The sequence below is a fragment of the Nannobrachium achirus genome, assembly GCF_963921795.1.
Source record: "Nannobrachium achirus genome assembly, chromosome: 19".
Taxonomy (NCBI): domain Eukaryota; kingdom Metazoa; phylum Chordata; class Actinopteri; order Myctophiformes; family Myctophidae; genus Nannobrachium; species Nannobrachium achirus.
In genome coordinates, this window is record NC_137826.1 from 40534374 (window position 1) to 40554163 (window position 19790).

The 19790-nt window shown below is 40.6% G+C and overlaps 1 protein-coding gene across 1 annotated transcript; it reads right to left on the reverse strand.

Moving 5' to 3' along the window:
* Positions 1–13846: 13846 nt before the first annotated feature.
* LOC308305040 (claudin-3-like) lies at positions 13847–14500 on the reverse strand (the record flags this gene model as incomplete). The annotated part of the gene is made up of 1 exon (XM_080749679.1): positions 13847–14500. The coding sequence occupies one exon, from the start codon at positions 14498–14500 to the stop codon at positions 13847–13849; it is 654 nt and encodes a 217-aa protein (XP_080605805.1).
* Positions 14501–19790: the final 5290 nt, after the last annotated feature.

A 19790-nucleotide genomic window follows, 5' to 3' on the forward strand; every position in this document is an offset into this window, starting at 1 on the left:
TATGGTATCGTGTGACGCCCCACAAGCCCTAAAAACTAAACTCCAAACAGCCCAAAATAAACGAATTAGGGTCCTGCTTAACCTTCCCTATCAGACTCACCTCACCGCTACTCACCAGTTACTGTAAGAGTGGGGTGGCTCAGAGTAGATGACAGTGTACAGCAACTTGCAATGGGCCTGGTGTACAAGATACACTACACCACTATGATACCCAAGTACCTATCAAATATAAACGTTAAGGATGTCCATAATTACAACACCAGAGGCAGCGCCACAGATCACTTTCAACCCAGAGTCAAAACCAACAAAGGGTCAAACTCGTTCTTCTGCTATACCACCAAAATGTGGAAAGCCTTACCGAAGGCCATAAAGGAGTGTGGATCACTAGCATCCTTTAAAATTGCCCTGAAAAACCACTTACAGGCAGCAGCCGTTCGCAACTGGTAAAAAAACAACCTAGCCCAGCCCTACCCTCCCATGCCCCTTCTTTGTATAGACCTACTTACATACTGTTTGTTTAGACTTACTGTTTTCTTTTCTCTTTTTTGTCCTTTCATTTTCTTTTCTTTACATATCTACTGCATAGTACTGTGTTCTATTCGTCTGTCATTCAATGTTTCCTGTGGAAATAAGTCTTTTCTAGGATCTCCTATTTGTAGACCTTGTACCAGTGAACTGTACCGTCATGAAACTGTACCTTTTCCTATGCAAACTTCTAATAAAGTCTTCAATCAATCAATCAATCAATCAAAAAGACAGGACAGGTCAACTAAAGGATAAAGACCACAAGAAAGCTTTCCCGCCTTTCCCGGGCTCCCCCAGAGTTAGTGTTGAAGTGTCCCTAATTACAACTCTTACAACATTAAATGACAGACAAATAAAATAAAGTACTATGCAAAAAATATCGATCGTCATGTAAAGACAGTCGGAAAACAAAATAAAATATAAATTGCATTTACAGTAGAAAGGTCAATAGGTCAGGGGGAGGTAAGGATAGGCTTTGTCTTTTTTGCCAGTTTCGAGTTGCAGCCACCTGTAAGTGGGTTGGGGTCAGGGTTTTAGGTTATAGGTTCAGTGGTGGGAAAAGTACTCACATGTTTTACTTTAAGTAAATGTATCTGCAATGTAGAAATACTGACTGTTACATGTAAACGTCCAGAAATTCAAAATGTAATTGAGTTAAAGTATAAAAGTATTGGTATTAAAATGTACTTAAAGTACAATCCAAAAGTAGAAAGTACTCATTATGTAGGAATGTCCCATTTCACAAGTTTTCAAATAAATAGGAGATCTACAAGCTCACAATGTGTTGCATTGCATTGTGAGCTTGTAGATCTTGTAGATTTTCAAATAGCCGAAATGTATATAGGGCTGAAGTGGGTAATGTAATAATAATCAAAATCTACAAAGTAATAAATCGTGGGGTAAAAGTACAATATTTGCCTCCGAGATGTAGTGAAGTAGAAGTAAAAGTATTAGAAATTGGAAATACTTCAGTAAAGTGAAAATGCCTCACAATTTTACTTAAGTAAAGTACTTAAGTAAATGTATTTAGGCCTACTTAGTTTACACTAATGACCAAATGGCTCCAGATGAGCTCAACGCACAAATGTAATGCAAATCTGACGCGCTAGGAGGCGCCAAACACAAACGATCTGCATATTGGTTCATGCAGAGATGGAGACAGTTTCAGAGTGGAACTTTTGCAGGCTTTAATTGGTTGGGGTCAGGGTTTTAGGGTTAGGTTTGGGTTTAGGGTTTAGGATGGGGCCAGGGTTAGGTTCTACAGGAGTTCAGGTCTGTCTCTGCATTAATTCCCCCCTTGAAATGCCACCACATACTGTATAAAAAGTTTTTTCTTTCACCTTTTACTGCTTAGAAAAAGTAACCCTAACCCATGCACAAGCAGACAAACATCATACTATCGTGCAGCTAGCCAGCTACACATCAATAGTCCAGCTCCTACCAGAAACACTTGTCATATTAACCCCCAAGTGGAAACAGTTTGACCCAGCTGTCCTTTCTTTGATTTGACATTTTGTGGAGACATATTTGGAGACATATTCATCTAGATATAATAACATCACTGAGTCTGATTAATTCGTTATGTGTGAAAGTGATTATAGTTTCAAGTTGGCTAGGTGATTCATACTCTTCAACTGAATGTTCCATTCCAATCTGGCATTTAAGCATTAGCCTACTGTAGTTATAAAATCTATGCCTTAGTAACATTTTAGAACCAGTGCATGTGAGTGAATAACACGTTGACCAGTGGTTCACAAACACTTTCAGTTGAAACACAAAATATAAATGTGGTGTTTCCCCGTGTATTTGAGGGATCAACCCCAAGAACCAACATAAAAGACAGGTGTCTATCTGTAAGAGGGGTAAGCATATGGAATAGCTTGGATAAAGAACTGAAAATGTGCACATCAATCACTAAATTCAAAAAAATGTTCAAAACAAAGATAATAAATAAATATAGAACATTATAATATATTAAAATTATATTAGCATTATAAATAAATATACACACATTTATAAATATATTAATGCATTTATTATAAATAAGTAATAAATGTATAAAATATAACATCGGTACTATAGTGGGTGTGAGTCTTACTGTTTATATTACATGTGTATGTATATGTGTTTATTATATACCATTAAGATCCTTATCTAGAAATATCTACCAAGTGGTTTGGTTTCGTGTAGCCTTGTGGCAATACTTCCATATTGCCACTTGACGAAGCCCTAAACCAGACCGACACCGACACTCAATTGTATTCTTTTTTTGTTTTTTTCTCTTATTTTTGGATTAGCAAGTCTATTGACTATTTTGTTTTTCAGTCTTGTCAAATCAAATGTATATTTGATTGTATTTTATTTATATGGGGTAGGCATTATAAGCGTAAGCTTCTGCCTATACCTTTTCGGACCATACAGTGTATACTGATATTGAATGTATTGTACTATACTGGCTGCCAAATGGGACCGAAATAAAACTTTCTAACTTTCTTTCTGTTCTCTCCTAAATCTCTCCCCTGCACTCGTTAATGGCCCGTGCATTTGATTTACACTCATTGTTTGGTTACATCTTTGTGAGCGACAACTACCTCACACAGTAAAAACATTTATAATCTCTGGAATTGGAAACTATCTTTGACACTTTTATCTTCTCAATCCCTCCCCCACCCCCACCCCTCTCTCTCTCTCTCTCTCTCTGTCTCTGTGCGTGTGTGCATCTATCTCTCTCTCTCTCTCTCTCTCTCTCTCTCTCTCTCTCTCTCTCTCTCTCTCTCTCTCTCTCTAAATCTTCATTACCATGGGAACATGTCTGCTGGGATGAAGCCCTACACAGACACACACTGTCACCATAGCGATGGCATGACACAGAGGCCCATGGGGAGGCCATGAAGCACGAGAGAAAGCACAGAGCCAACTGTATTAGAGGTTCAAAGTGTGAGCCAACATAAGTGGGTCAGGCTGTTCTTTAAATTTATTTGCTATTTTCAAAAAAAAAAGAAGAAAAAAAATCTCTTTGTTTTGTTTTGTAAAGCCACTGAGTATTTATAAAAGCGCCATATAAATTGAAGATTACAGTGTCTTTAGGACATTTCCCCCCCGAATAGCAAGAGAGGTTCCCATGATACCCCAAACATGTAAAGATACTATAGGAATCCGATTGATGCATTTTCAAGTATATCTTTGAGAGATGCTGACCCAAGTGTTGAGAAATATATACTCCTTTTTGAAAGATATTATTCACTCAGTCATCTGATTGTCTATAAATCAACTTTCATATTTTTGGACGTTATGAGCTGCATGGTTGTATTGCAGCTCATAACCACTTTACTTAATTCTGTTACTTACCATAACATGTTCAGTTTCGTCATCCATTATTGAACATCATCACAATATAGCTTATGTAACCTTCAATGTGTTTTTTTCTGCTGAGGACACACAGCAGGTTCACCTTACTGTATACATTGAAAAACACACATTGTTAAACCATAAAACAAGTATGTGTGTAATGTATGCCAGGGAAACCCTACGAGGATGGCATGGCACACTGAACTTAGTGGCACACTAACCTACGGCAAATGCCACCACAGATAGAAATCTGTGACAGTCACATGTGGGTTTATTACATTTACAATATGACGCTTGTTTTCTTGTCGTTCAGCCAGCTCCCTTCATGGCGATAACACAGTTGAATTGTGTGAGTACAAGTTACAGGTCCAATGTCTGCATATAACACCACACATATATTTCATGATTTATGTGTGTGGCAGTTGGCTGAAGAACTTCAACGACAGACCCTGCTGGCCCTGCCCCCAGATTTGAAAACAGACCACTCCTTCGGGTAGGTATATCCCCTCCTCCTTGCTATGTTGTTGTCACGAAGCGTTTTAAAAACGGTATATTGTGCTATTTTTATTTTGTATCGTTTGTTTCACTGTTGTTTGTCCAGTTGTTTGAGTGTTGACTGTTTAATCATGGGTCACCATTGTTTTGTTTCTCATCCATCCATTTGCTGTTTTATATTAAAACTCCTTGTACTACTGTATTCTTAAAAAAAAGTGCCAATAATATATTCAATCAATCAAAGACTTTGAGGGTCTATAGTGAGCAGGAGTGCTCTATAATCACAAATCCAAAACTGCTCAGCAGGTGCATGCAGAACCCAGACAAAAACTGTGAAAGGAGCATTATGGTGTGTGTGTGTGTGTGTGTGTGTGTGTGTGTGTGTGTGTGTGTGTGTGTGTGTGTGTGTGTGTGTGTGTGTGTGTGTGTGTGTGTGTGTGTGTGTGTGTGTGTGTGTGGAATGTATTGTGTTTAACTTCTTCCATGCATATTGACTTGTCATGGTATCGGTCACATGGTTCATGTTTCTATACCTGCAATGAGTGGTTTAACTTCTGCTTTTTTCCACTGTGGACATTTCTACAGAGGCTTACTGTGTCAACTATCACATCTATAAACCTTTGACCACCTTTGTTTTCTTTGTTTCATCCTCAGTTTTAAAGGCTGTTGGAAATGTTTTAAAACCATCCCAGGTCGTTTTATGGCATCCGTTACCTAGAATGTATTTTGCAACATATGGGACCCATATTTACCAAAGGGTGATAAATTAAAACAAAAACCAGAATAAAAGAGTGTGGAATAATTAATGCAGATACTGCTCTACTACAGACACTACATGTCATGATACAATTTAGCAATTAACATCCTATCATGCTCTGTGTCATGTATGAAAAGGCATGAGCAGGCCCATGTTGACCTCAATTTTGGATCAACATGACAAGAGAAAGGGTTTGTTATTGGGGGCACGGGGAACTTCACAGTCTGCCCAGCTGGCTAATAAGAAAACGAATTATAGTTGCATGTGCATTTAAATCTATGAGAAAGACATCACTAAATTGAGTCAGAAATTGTAATCAAAAGCTCACATTCGATGACCATAATGCTCGTTGTGTTAGTGCGATATGTAAGGAAAACAGAAGAGCAACTGTTGACATAGAGGGATATTATATTAGAGTTGTTAGAGCTGCAGTGGCCTGAATCAAACTAATTAGACTCTGAGCTATAGGTGTGTCTGAGACATCTGGTGTGTGTCCAGCTAATCGTTGCATACAGGAAAGCCTGCCCGGCCCAAACACACCTCTGCATATTACTAGCCTGAGTATTATTCCGACAATAGTCAGAGAGATGTTAGGTTAGCGTGAGGTTAGCCCTGACACATGACTGTCATAAAAGTGTCATAGTCAGATGAGTCATCCTTCACCACCATAGTATATACTCCACAAGTGGATGAGTGCCTGGAACAGGAATAGGCCTGAATACTTGACCCCTAAATTGAAGGGATCCGGTGGGTCTGTTATGCAATTAGGTGTTTCTTATTTTATTTAAGTTTCTGAGACTGTGTAAACCTAACCCTATTTTCTTGCTGCTTTATGGCCAGGTTACACTTACACTAGAATGAGATTTTGAATATCAACATGGTTAAATAAATACGAATGATACAATAAAACACTGAGAGGGAAAAAAGGCATCAGACACTGTGCATTTGTGCAAACTAAAAACAAAACAGTTTGAATAGAAGTGTTCCCACTCCATCTACTGACATATCTGTGGAAATAAGAAATGTCTTCTTTTTATCTGTCCATCTGAATTAAATGTATCATCTCACTGAGTTGTCTGTTTACAAAGGAAAGGTATTTAAACTTCACCATCATCCCAAACATCCAAACCCACCAAGTGTTGGCTTAGGCAGGCACAGGAATCCTCAAAATAACCAAAGAGAGACAGTAATCAAGTGAGATTATTCTGTCTATAGCCCTAGAATACCATTTAAATATGACTATTGATAGGCTGACACTTAGTTCTCATTGTGATGGAAATAATTCAAACTTTTTCACAGTTTTAAATGCCCAGTCATAATTGGATGGGATAAATTTACTGTCTGTGAACAATATGAATGAATACTGATTTTATCCTCAGTAGCCTCTCCACCCGTCAGTCAAAATGCAGAAAAAAAAAAAAAAAAAAACACACAAAATGTGGATTGCCTTTTCAAGTTCTCAAAACTTTAAAGTAACCAGTCCATTCCAGAAACAGTCTCCCTCTGGCAGAATATTCTTCTCATTATCCTGATATGACACCAGACAGAAACTGTCTGGCAGAAATGAAGGTTTTCTTTCTTGTCTTCCAGCGCAAAGCACCGTTCCAAAACGTTTCCAACTAATTAAATCGCTTTTCCTAGTCTTTCACAAGACGGAGCAATTATCTTTGTTTACAGATAAAAAATGTTTTGATGACTCACTTCTATCATAGCTCAACACTTGGGGGTGGGGGGCGTGAGGTATCCACGATAAGGACTGTTTTGCTGTGGAGTTATCAGAGATGCGATGTGGGAAAGGAAAGAGGAATGTTCACGTTTCCAGGGAGATAAATCACCAAGCAGATGAGAGAGCATAACAGCAGCCTGCTGGCACAGCTCAACTCCTACTGTTGATGATGTTGTCTACTCTACTGTCTCCAGAGCCACAGACACATTTCTGTTTTTTAAGAGGGATGCATGTGTGCTTTAGCCTATATAGATAGCACAGAGGCAATGGATTCCAACCCAGGGCTTCTTTTAATGGGTATCTTTTTGGTTTCTATGCACATTTTGTATTTTGCGCGTTAAGGCCCTGACTGGATCACACAAAAATTCAAAACAGTTTTGGTATTTCCCCCCCAAAAATGTTTAAGCTCACAGGCTTGTCAATGCTCCTGGATTCGCCAGGACGATTGGCAATTACATTTAGCCTACTACTATGTTAAATACTTTCTGGGGGAGGACAAACAATGAAACTTTGCTTCAAACATACACACTTTGTCTTTCTTTCCCAAGCCTTACACACATAATCTGCCAAAAAGAAAATACCTTTATTAGAACATAATTCAAGTCTTTCTAAAAAAGGTTAACACAAATAGATGACATTTTACCAAATAATCTGTCTTAGTTCATCATATAATGGACAATAAAACAAGAAATGAACCTCATTTTCAATGGAATGGAGATAAAACAGGCTGATTGCTTTATTAGATATTGATAATGTGAGTTAATTGTCTGAGCCTCCTTGACCTCCCGGGGGTCATTGACCGCATGCAGGTGCTGGAAAACCGTGTTGTCTGTCCTTCACTTGCAGCAGATTGTGAGCTACTCCATGCCACTGGTTCCCAACATCAGGTCCGGGGACCCCCAGCAGTCCAAAAGGCTTTACGGGGCGGAGTGTCTCCCCGACGTTGAGAAACAGTGCTCTATGTGACAGATCAGGGACAACGTTAGAGAGGCAGGGGCTGAAATTCCCTAAAAGGGCCTTTTTGTCAAAAGAATCGTGGATCTATGGGCGCCCGCTGGCAATAGCGGTCCAGGCGCATACCACATATAGGCTCTGTGCAGCCTGACAGCCTGTCGCGGTTGCGAATACCATTCCCGACGACCTTTGCAGCGTGTCACTCCCCATCTCTCTCCCTGTTTCCTGTCACTATCCCCTAGCCTCTCAATAAAGGCAGAAAAAGCCCAAAGCCAAAGTGATCTATACAAGCTCACAACATGATGCGTTGTGAGCTTGTAGATCTGCTATTTTCGGGGCACGACCCTGCATTATTTAACAACTGGAGATGCAGCGTACGACAATAGTAAAAGCTACATTCATGGTCTGGAGAGAGAGGGCACTTTTTAGAGACAGGTTAAAGGGCAGGGACTGAAGCCATCTTTGATGTCTATGTGTGCATGTGTCTGTGAAAGATGTAGGCTACTCAACTTTACAGTCAGGCTTGCTGGGGTTGATAGGATTGGAATACATGCCTTATGCTTTTGTTATCCCCTCCCCAGTCGGTTGTGATATATCTGATCCCTGATTCTGATTAGCCTGAATTAAATAAATGCATTTTGTTTTGGGATATAGACTCAGTCTCATACAGTATGTTTGATGTTTCTCTTTGATAATATCACAATTTAACAATTCAATTAAAATGTATGTTTACCACATTAATCCTGACATCATTGTTTTGGGGAAATGTTCAAAATGTATCAAAAGAATTGAAAACAAATTAGATTTTTCTTAATTAAAAAAAAAGCTCAAATATCAGATCTAAAAGCTCACAACGCATTGCATGTGAGCTTGGCATTTCTTTGCTAATTGTCACATGAAGAATTAGCCTATAGGGCTTATGTGGTAAACAAAATGTGCCCATTTGTTTTTAGTTCTTTTCTACATTTTGAGCAAATGGAACCCTGCAGTAGAGTGTAGCAGCTCTCCATGAGCTGGCATCAGATAGAGCTATCTGCATTATGACAAGGGTTAAAAAATCAGTGATAACCCGGGATTATTAGATTAGCGTCCCTATCGGTTTTCTGTTGGACTTTGCTGTCTGAACATCAGCATGTTTGTGAGGAATCTGCTACCGGTGGAAACAAGAAAAAGGAAGTTATTATTCAAATACCAAAGCCTCTGACATTTAAGAGAACAATGGTCTCACATTCTGTTCAGTTCGGTCATACAGAGTTTTTGTCATGCCATGATCTCTGTCTCTTTCTATTTTTCTCTCAGTTCCTCTCTCTCTCTCTCTCTCTCTCTCTCTCTCTCTCTCTCTCTCTCTCTCTCTCTCTCTCTCTCTCTTTCTCATTCTCTTTTTGTTCCAGTCCTGTTTGTAAAAGGCCTGGAGGATTGACCACTTTAGCCCAGGTGTCCCTATTTTGGCATTCACATATACATAGGCTACTGTATAATTTTCAAAAATAGGGAAAATCTACAAGCTCACTCCATGACACGTCATGGAATGGAATAGAATAGAATAGAATAGAATAGAATAGAATACTTTATATAGGCAAGCAATTAGGGTTAGGGTTGTCCATGCTTCCCTTTAAACTCTATAACATAGAGAAAGTGGGCCCTCTTCAGCCAAGGGGCAGTTAAGCCAGGGGATTCGTTTTTAAGATCAGTTTTAAACTTTCGAAGGGAAGTCTGGGACAGACGCATTCTTACCCTTAAGCGATCAAAAGAACTCCCCCTGATTGAGTACCCATGAGCACCCCTCACCCTGAACAAAATATTGTTAAGCAAGCATTTGGGAACTAAGCCATTAAGGATCTTGAAAACCGAACACATTCAATGAAAGTTGAGTTGAACTCTCCTCCACTCATCCTAGAGAGTACTGAAGTGAACAGAGGTTAAGTGGGACCTGGGGTTCAGTTTGAGTAGTAATATTACAAGGTCATTTTTGGAGGTTCTGCAATTTGGTTTTCAGTGACTTGGAGCTATCAGTCTATGCATAGTCAAAGTGACACTGAATAAAAACTGACATGCCGGCCTCAGTCAAAGTCCTCAGTTCACCTCTGTTGACAAACGGGGATATAATGAACTCACATCACTCCTCCTGTCTGCCCCTGGTTACTGATGTTTAAGAAATAAATGTAATCATTTTCGTAATTTTATTTGGTCTAAAATGATGAATGTCACAATTAGTTAAATTATTAATCTGGCTGGTCGAGTCAACATTGTGATGCCAGAACAGGTCAGCTATATGTGTGTGTGTGTGTGTGTGTGTGTGTGTGTGTGTGTGTGTGTGTGTGTGTGTGTGTGTGTGTGTGTGCGCGCGCGTGTGCATGTGCGTGTGTGCGTTCGTGTGTTTACACCTGTCAATGGGTGGGCAATGGGTTGTTAATACCTCATAGTTCTGTGAGTGAGTGTGTACTATAAAGAACACGTTTCTTTTACTTTTTCACCAGATAATACCTTTCTATCTATTTTCTAGAGATTATTAGGCTGTAAATGCAGCATTCCCTTTAAAGTGGCCCGACCAGGTGTCAGCACGGGATGTAATTAAGATCAATGGTTAACATACCAGCATGATAAGCTATAGTTCTTGTGTTAAATTATATATATTAACACAGCATACAAATGCATTCTGTTCATTGGATAATATTTGAAAAATGTGGGGCAAAGAGGTTCTTCCATGGCCTACTGGGAGCGTGCGTGCAAAGTTTCACGCCAATCGGTCCAACAGTGACAGCGATTAGCTGTTCACAGACACACATGGACAGACGGACGGATGGATGGACACATGGAAGGACGGTGTCATGGCCGTCTGGCCAAAGGCTATCTGGCCTGGCAGGGACAATTCAAAGCAATACTGATGTGTTCAGAACAAGAGCTACTTCCTCCTATGTGTTACTAGTCATGGACTGGTGAATGTTTCTTTGTGTATGTATGTGTAGGCTATTGCTTATTGAGTGGCGCAAATAGCAGATGTACAAAATTCTATAAATTTAAGTCTGTTTTAAGAAATCAACTGAGATGCTGTTAACCCTGCTGCTGAGAGGGACAACTGTTCAGGTGACTAACTCCTTCACCTGTCACATGAATGTCATGTGCTGTTTTTCCTGCAGTCCTAAAGAAAGAGCCATTTAAGGCCATTCATCTTGTCACCACTGAGTGCTGTGTCTATTTTGTGTCTCTCGGCCTGTGGTAAATGGTGCATTTATATAGCGCCTTTATCCAAGGCACTTTACAGAGATTGTGCAATACATTCACCCATTCTCACACATTCATACACAGATGGCAAAGGAAACCATGCAAGGCACCAACCTGCTCACCAGGGGCCACTACGGGTTCAGAGTCTTGCTCAAGGACTCCTCAACACTAACTCTGGGGGAGCCCGGGATCGAACTGGGAACCCTTCGGGAACCCTCTGTGTTCTAAAGGCCACTTTTAACCGCACAGATTCGGCGACGATTCGGCGGCGGAAGGCGGCGGATAGCGTCGTTTGCCGAACGGGAGCTCATCGTCAGGTTTTCGGCAGCGGGTCGGGAACGTTGACCGAAAACTGGAAAACTGGACTTGCTCAGTTTTGTACAGTCGCCCCTGGCCGTCGGTAAGATTGAGGGAGTTGTAGAATAGTTTGCTACTGTTGCAAAACCAAGGCAAAATAAGCCAGAGACATTTTCCCGTCGCATATTTTTACTAAATAGCATATTCTCAATCACAACTCTCAGTTCCTATTCCAATCTGATCCAAAGCAAAGCTAGTAAATAGTGCAGCAGCTCCCCGTGTTGTTGTTGTTCTTTTTTTCCCCCTTCTCCTCTGCACGGAGAACACACAGTGGCTCCGGTATGGTTGCCAGATTCTGTGAGTGAAATAAGCGACCAGGTCTATGAAAATAAGCCCAAAAGCAGCGACCAGTTTCACCTCTGAGCTCTATTACATTAGTTATTTTATAAAATAATGTTGAAAGCAAGGCCAAATAAGCAACTACACTTCAGAAACAAGCCCAAACAAAAGCAACCCACAACTAGCAACATTATAGGAAAACAGGATCAACGTTGCTTATAACGAGCAGACCTGGCACCACTGCCATACAGTAACTACAGTCGGCGTCGTCTGAAAAAATAAAAGTGCTTAGTTTTTTGCAGTTCTTTGCAGTTCTTTGCAGTCTGTGTACAGTCAGAAGTAGTCTCCTGTAGGCTGTTTGGTGTGTAGACACCTTAAGACAGCAACTGTAACCCTGAGCCACTGCTGCCTGATACTATGGTGTAGTGCTGTCTCCGGCAGCGCTTCTGAATAAATTGTGATTGTGTTTCAACACTTCTCAAACCTTTCTATGTGTAAGTACAGCTTGAGTACATTTTCTTAGTTACACTGGTTAGTGTCGAAGTGTCCTTGAGCAAGATGCTGAACTCCTAATTGCTCCCGATGAGCAGGTTGGTGCCTTGCATGGATGTGTGAACAGGCGAAAAGCGCTTTGCATAAAGGATAATAAATCCACCATATATTTATAATGATGTGTAACGTGATTGAAAAACGGATTAAACAGATGTTTGTCTTTGTAGCATGTGTTTCATGAATGTTTCCTGAACATTTAGTGTTAATAAAAATACTTACACACATAGTCATCATATAAGGCACATGAACACAAGGTCACAACTTTTATTGATCTCAACAACAGCACAGTTGAAATGTGAGCAAATATCATATCCGGAACAATATCCATATGAATATCTCTAGCTCTTAAAATACAAAACAATAAGGTAAAAGTGGAGTTACAATTTGACAGTTTAGTGTCGACATAGAGAAAAGTTGCATGGGGAGTATCTCAGTTATATACACTTTACCTTTTTGGATTATACTCTGTGAGAGGGTGGCACGCATGCATGCACGCACGCACACTAGTACCAACCCCATTCACTAGAAGTACTTTGGCTTTACAATATGTTTGACAAACAGAAAACTACATATACTCCATATACTCTAAAGTTTAACAGTCTAAATCTTAACAAATAATTCCAGTATATTATTCACATCACTGCCCTGGCTGCGAGCCTACATCCAAAAGAACAAACATTTACAAATATCACAACAAGGCACATTTTACACCATTTACGTTACAATACACAGGAGACGCACACGCTCGCCCACACACACACACACACACACACACACACACACACACACACACACACACACACACACACACACACACACCAACTCCTACTTCCTGTTACAGGACGTCATCAGAGAACAGTGAGGGTGCACATCATCATGATGTTGTGTGTGTCCCGAGGCCATATCATGGATCCATCTTCAGTTTCAGTCTCAGCAGAAACTCTCCCAACCAAATACATGCAAAACACAGACAATAGCATCGCCTAACCAAATCCATGTAAAATGAGAGCCACGGCTCTCACTGTCAACGCGTCGCATTTTAACCGGCAGTTTCAGTGAAACGCAACACCACCAAAGCTGAGAGCAAACAGTAGCTCTCTGTACACAAAGGAAGGGTACCTGATAATCAAGTCTTAATGAGTGCATGTTTGACTGTGCAGTACTATATTATTAAAATATACATCTCAAACACAAAGCGTGGCATTTTGTACATGTCGGGTAAACAAAATGATGGGGCAGATATGTTTCAATGGCTATAATATCTGTTTTGTGACAAAAAATAAAATAAACAAAAACTGTAAAGACGTACAAATCTAAATGTTGGTTACATTTGTACGCCCTCGGACATGCAGCTTTTATCACTCAAATTAACACATATTTACTGTATATTATATACTTTTCAACAGTGTAAAAGCAACATGTAAGGAAAAGCATAGCAGTAAAAAATAACATTACTAAACACTGCCCTTCATTGCGGAGTCTTCTCAGAGGATTCTCCTCCATATTTCTTTGTCATAGCAAAACAAACAACAACAACCCTGATCAAAAAAATAATGTGCAAGACATTAAGATCCTTATTCGTCATATTCTCCTGAAATGATGCTTGTCAGATAATTCTGAGCTTCTTCTTTTCAGACATAGTCCTTCCTGTCGTAACCCCCGCCGCCGGTGGCGGTGCTGCGCGGGGCAGAGTAGGCCATACGCGGGGGCTTGTACCTCTCCTCCCTGGGGGGGCAGGACGAGCACAGCATGGCCCCGCCGATCATGAGCAGGGCGGCGGCGGCCCAGCCGATGTAGAGCGAGGCCCCCAGCTCCCGCCGCTGCGGGTTGGTCAGGATGGGGTTGTAGAAGTCCCTGATGATGGTGCTGGCCGACCAGGAGACGGGGATGAGCACCAGGAGCCCGCCGAGGATGAAGAAGATCCCGGCGATGATCATCACCTTGGACTTGCCCGCCTCGTCCTCGATGCAGTTGGTGCACTTGGCCCCGACGATGGAGATCAAGACGCCCAGCACGCCCAGGATGATGGAGATGATGGTCATGGCCCGGGCGGCCTGCAGGTCCTGGGGCAGGGCCAGCAGGGAGTCGTAGACCTTGCACTGCATCTGGCCTGTGCTCTGGACCACGCAGTTCATCCACAGGCCCTCCCAGATGGTCTGCGCCGTGATGATGTTGGCTCCTATGAAGGCGGTCACCTTCCACATTGGCATTGCCGTCACGATGATTGAGAGGAGGAAGCCGAGGACTCCCAGGGCAATGCCCACGATCTCCATGCCCATAGACATCTCTGGCTTCTCTGATGGCGCCTCCTTAGGTAAGATGAAGATGTATGTTGCTTTTTTTAGAATTGGAAAATCTCCTTCACCTCAGGAAATGACAATAATAATTCTACTTCCTCCTTTGCGGCCTCCTTTGTTGTGTGCTGTGCCCTCTCTCCAGCGCTGTGAGATGAACCGAGACAGCGCGAGGTGATGTATAGAAAGATGCTGCCACGGAGACACAAGTCCTTTATACCTCTGGGGAGCCGCAGGTGAGCAGGAGGAGGAGTCCCCTGGTGATGATGTCACGGGCAGGACGTGTAAGGTCTCTGAGCAAAAACAACATGCACCTGCATCACGTTCAGGAGGCTGTCCAGGGAGGAGGGGGAGAGGGTGGGGAGGGGGGGGGGGGGGTCAGGAGGAATTGGGCGGGAGAGGAGGTTTAGTGAGGGGGAAGGATAATGAATGATGAGTAAAATTACTCCTGATTGTTCTTATTTCATATACCGTAAGACAAACCTTGGTTTGGCTAGATATAGGGTGGGATTATTTTTCTCTTATATGGTTGTTATAATAATCTACAGGAGAAATTGAGGTACAGTATCTGTGCATCAGAAGTGTATTTGTTTGTACACAGTATTCCTCAACTCAAAGCAGACACAACAGACTTTGAGCAGCGGTGTAGAAATGACTGGACCTTACAAACAAGATAAGGCAACCTGTTGGTTTGAAAAAACTGTGTCAAATTAGAGAATTGTAAACCCCCTCTCTTCAAACTGCCCTCAGGTGAAATGGAGAGTTGACCATAGTGGACAATAGATGACCATTCTTTGTGCTTCATTCATCTTTGTTGTGTTTTCCCACAGATTCTGCCCACACGCGACTTAGAAATCCTTGTTGTGAGTAAGCATGGAAACACTCACACACACACACACACACACACACACACACACACACACACACACACACACACACACACACACACACACACACACACACACACACACACACACACACACACATTACACATATGCCCTCGGGCATGGTCCTCTTTTACTGGTTGCCCATTATTTCCTGGTCCTTGCAGTGGTGGGCTGTGCAGGAGCCAACAGTCTGTGTAAGGATTGGAACACAATCCCGAAGCCGTAGAAACCGGAATAACTGCTCCCAGAGCAAATATGAGAGGAAAGACTACATAATGGAACTAGCCCTCAGACACCCTTAGTACACAGACAATGTGTATCATCTCAGTATCGGTTATACAATTACGCCAAGGGAGATGTAAATGCTTCATCTTCATGACTGTACAATCAGGGGGAAATAAAAGTAATCCAATTATCCCAAAGCAGTTCAGTGTATCTTCACCCTCTGCATGCATTTGTGTCCGCTAATGATGAGCAGGCTTGGTAAAAGAAAACTAAAAAAAAGCTTTGTGAATAATTACAGTACACTGCACTGTGTATATTCATTTGAATTTCAATAAAACCAAAGGAACCCTAGGGCCTAGACCCTAACCCAGAGCTAACATAATTACACTGGTAAAAACAACAGGACCGTGATCAAAACAAAATGTCTTTAGTAAGTGTCTTTGTATCCTTCAAAATGTGCTTCAGGGTTAACAAGAAATTTACACAAACAAACATTCATCATGTGTACACACACACACACACACACACACACACACACACACACACACACACACACACACACACACACACACACACACACACACACACACACACACACACACACACACACACACAAAGATTGGACTTGGGTGGACAACAGTAGTTGATGTATCAGTCCCAAGGCAATGCGGAGGCATATGGTTTACATTTCACTTTATCAGTTCTATGTAATCTCATTCTCATCTCAGTTCACCTTGTTGTGACACATGTTTTTGTCCCTATTTCACCTTGTGGTTCATCTTTGTCTCCTTGTCCACTGGATGGCATAGATTGAACTGGTGGGTCTAGTGGTTCCCAAACTTTTCAAGCCGAGGTCCAAAAGAGACAGACGATTGCCTGGGAACCAAACTAGTGAAAATAGCAGATCTAGAAGCCCACAACGTATCGCTTCGCATCGCATTGTCAGCTTGTAGATCAGCTATTTTCACTACTTCTTAACTTTTTTTAATGCATCATGAAAATGCATAGATTTTCTGATTTTATTTTACGAAATACTTTAGAAAAATCTTGGTTTGATGTTTTTGATGGAATTTTTAGTTTTTAACTTTTTAAAATCTTTTGAAATTAGATATATTTTTAAGTGCAGGAAAAGGAAAAGGAAAAATGGGATGTTTACTCACGACCCACAAAAATCGGTCCGCGACTACAGTATAAGGACCCAATAATATATAATGGTTTACATAAAGGTTTATTTTGATCTTATCTTATCTATATATGACTCCTGTAAAATAGCTGCACCCTCAACAACATTGTGTTGACATGATGACGACACTCCTCCAATCTTGTTGACTGTCAGGGGTCATCCATGGTTTGAACTACAGTATTTTATTTTATGAGGTACAAATGTCTCATCAAGAGCGGAACATCTAGAAACATAAATTTGATTTGTGAGCACTGATATCCAGGATGAGTTTTGTGTTTGGCTTGATCTTATTTCAGGGGTCTCTCAAGAGAAGAGTTTTAACTTGGAACAAGATTAATGATTTAATTTTCAGTATGTATAACTGAGTATAATAATGTATAATCCAACATTTACAATAGGATTTGTATGTATATGGCGTAAAACATAGACCAATGCCAGCTCACGCCACTACATGTACAGTACTGTAGCTTTACTAGCTTATAGCCCCGTTTTTAGAACCCCTCTGGCAATAAACAAGCACAGTATGAACCGTTTGAACAGCCAGGTGAAGGGAAAGTGAAACATTTTAGAAAGATTGCAATTTGTATTTGGCCAAAGGAGACATACTGTAGTGTAGACGATCACCGTATAGACGACAGACATGCCCACATGCAGCCAGTTTGTCAATGTGGGGACGATGCCATCATGAGTCTTCCTGATCAGTGCGGCTTCATCACTGACTGCATATACACATAGATCAGGGCTTCTCAAAAAGGGGGTGCCAGTATAGGGATCCTGGCGTTTAAGTGTCAGCAAGTATAAAGGTTTTCAGTCTGTCGGTCAAAGCGTGCTTTCGTTGTCCTCTGTCCAGAGAGGTAAATAAACATGTGAAAAGGAGATTCTTTGTGTGCTGGCAACTTCTTCATTGTTTCAGCCTGTCCTAATGGAAACAGATATTCTCTCCAGTTTTCCTCGTGGCAAACTGTATCATTAGGAGAAAGATTTACATATTTACGTTCCATTAATCTGACAAAAGGTGCTATAAAAACAAATGCAATTCAGGGGTGCCGTGGATGAAATAATTATTTGCGGGGGTGACCTGAGACAAAAATGTTTAAGAACCACTGCTATAGATAGATAAAGATTGAACAGAGGGAAGCCAAGCCGTAATTAGATTCCGTCTTGTTTGAAACAAACGTTGTTTTGTCAACAGCAACCTGGTGGAGTCACGTCCAGAGAGACTCACACAGTGCAGAACGGACAGGTTTCCCTGTGGAGCCCTTTGCCACGCACGGCACACCTGTCCAAACACACAGGAACAATTTGATTATTCAAAAGGGGAAGCTGTGCGTATCTCAGCCACCAGCTGAATAGTTCAGTCATGGAGCTACTGTATAAGTGCAGAGTAGTGGAAGTTTCGATTGAAATGAGGTACTTTCCATGGACTTCCTCTCTTTGTTGTGTCATGTGTCTAAATATCAGATTTCTATTGTTCCATAACAATGTTTGACAGAAAATCAGCTGTCAGATGGGACTGGATGTGGAAATGGGAGGGAAATCTGATTTGCTTATTAGTTGAGATTAGTTGGTTAATTTAACCTCGGTGTCCAACACTCCTTTTGACTTCTTTTCTACAATAACAAAAATATGAAAATAAATCTTATCATAGCATATTGACATTTTAAATGAAATACATCATCATTGAGGAAGTCATTATGAATGGGGATAAACTCCTTGTAGTAGCCTATGTTCCCATGCCTTCAGTTAATGCTTTTTTTTTTCATTAACCGTACAATTGTAAAACATATTTCTTCACCCACTATGTTGCAAGGACTGTATTTACCTGAAATATCTCACCTTTATCTTCTATAGGGTGAAACCTATTAGTTATGTGTGCTCTGCTCTCAGTACAGTTCTTCTATACCAAGCATTCATGTCCAACATCTTTATGGCCCTTTCAATCATCCTTATCCCAAGGAGTATACATTAGTCCATACATTGGGCGAGTTACTGTACACTTCTTAACAAATCTTTATTATAATGTATGCACACGTTTTTCAGGTTGCATGTCTCACGTTTGCACTGGAAATATAAAGAGCAACATAATGTAGATACACTGTTAATACGTCAACAAAAACAGTACTGTAGGTATGCCTAAGTTGTGAAATCTTCTGTGTTAATTTAACCCAGGACTCCCAACAATTTACATATTGATTTGGGTTCCATTTTTACAGCATTACAGCATTGTTTAACTTTTCTCTCACATATTTCATATTACACAAATAGTACAGCATTCTTTTTAGATGTATTTATTAACAAATCACAGTATACCGTACATACACAATTAACCTATCATTCTCTCTCTTTTTTTAAACAAGACATTAAAAGAAAGAAAAGACAAGAATATAAACAAAACAGTATAGTACCGCCATTTTGACCTTTCTACGATGGGTCATTGTAGCTCTGAACAATGTATATATATAATGCTGTGCCCTTATCCACCAGCACAGTAGGCCTATACAGTATTTGTATGTGTAGCATGAAAGCTTTGTTACTTTACAATGTTTAACCTGGAATATAAATGGGCTTTGACAATCACTACAGTGATTGCTAAACAGTGGCAAGACTATAGTGTGTGGCAATTGTAGTCCTACAGCGGCCATGTGTTAGGGCAAACACAGGAGTTATGATTGGAGTAGAACATTAGTTCTATGCCAATCAAACAATTGAAATACCTGCGTTTGACCCAAAACATAAGATCTATGAAAAATCTTTGATATACACATACAGAACATAAAATAAAGTTACCAATAATTATAAAACACAATAAATACATGAACTTTTACTTTGGCCTACAAAACTCTCATGGATGAATATTTTTCTTGCTGACATATAGTATTCCCCATTTGTATATTTTACTTACATTACTGTGACTGTAGACCAAAATAAACTGTAAACAGTGAGAAGAAAATGTTATAAAAATAAAAGTGATTCAGTCCTTTCCTCA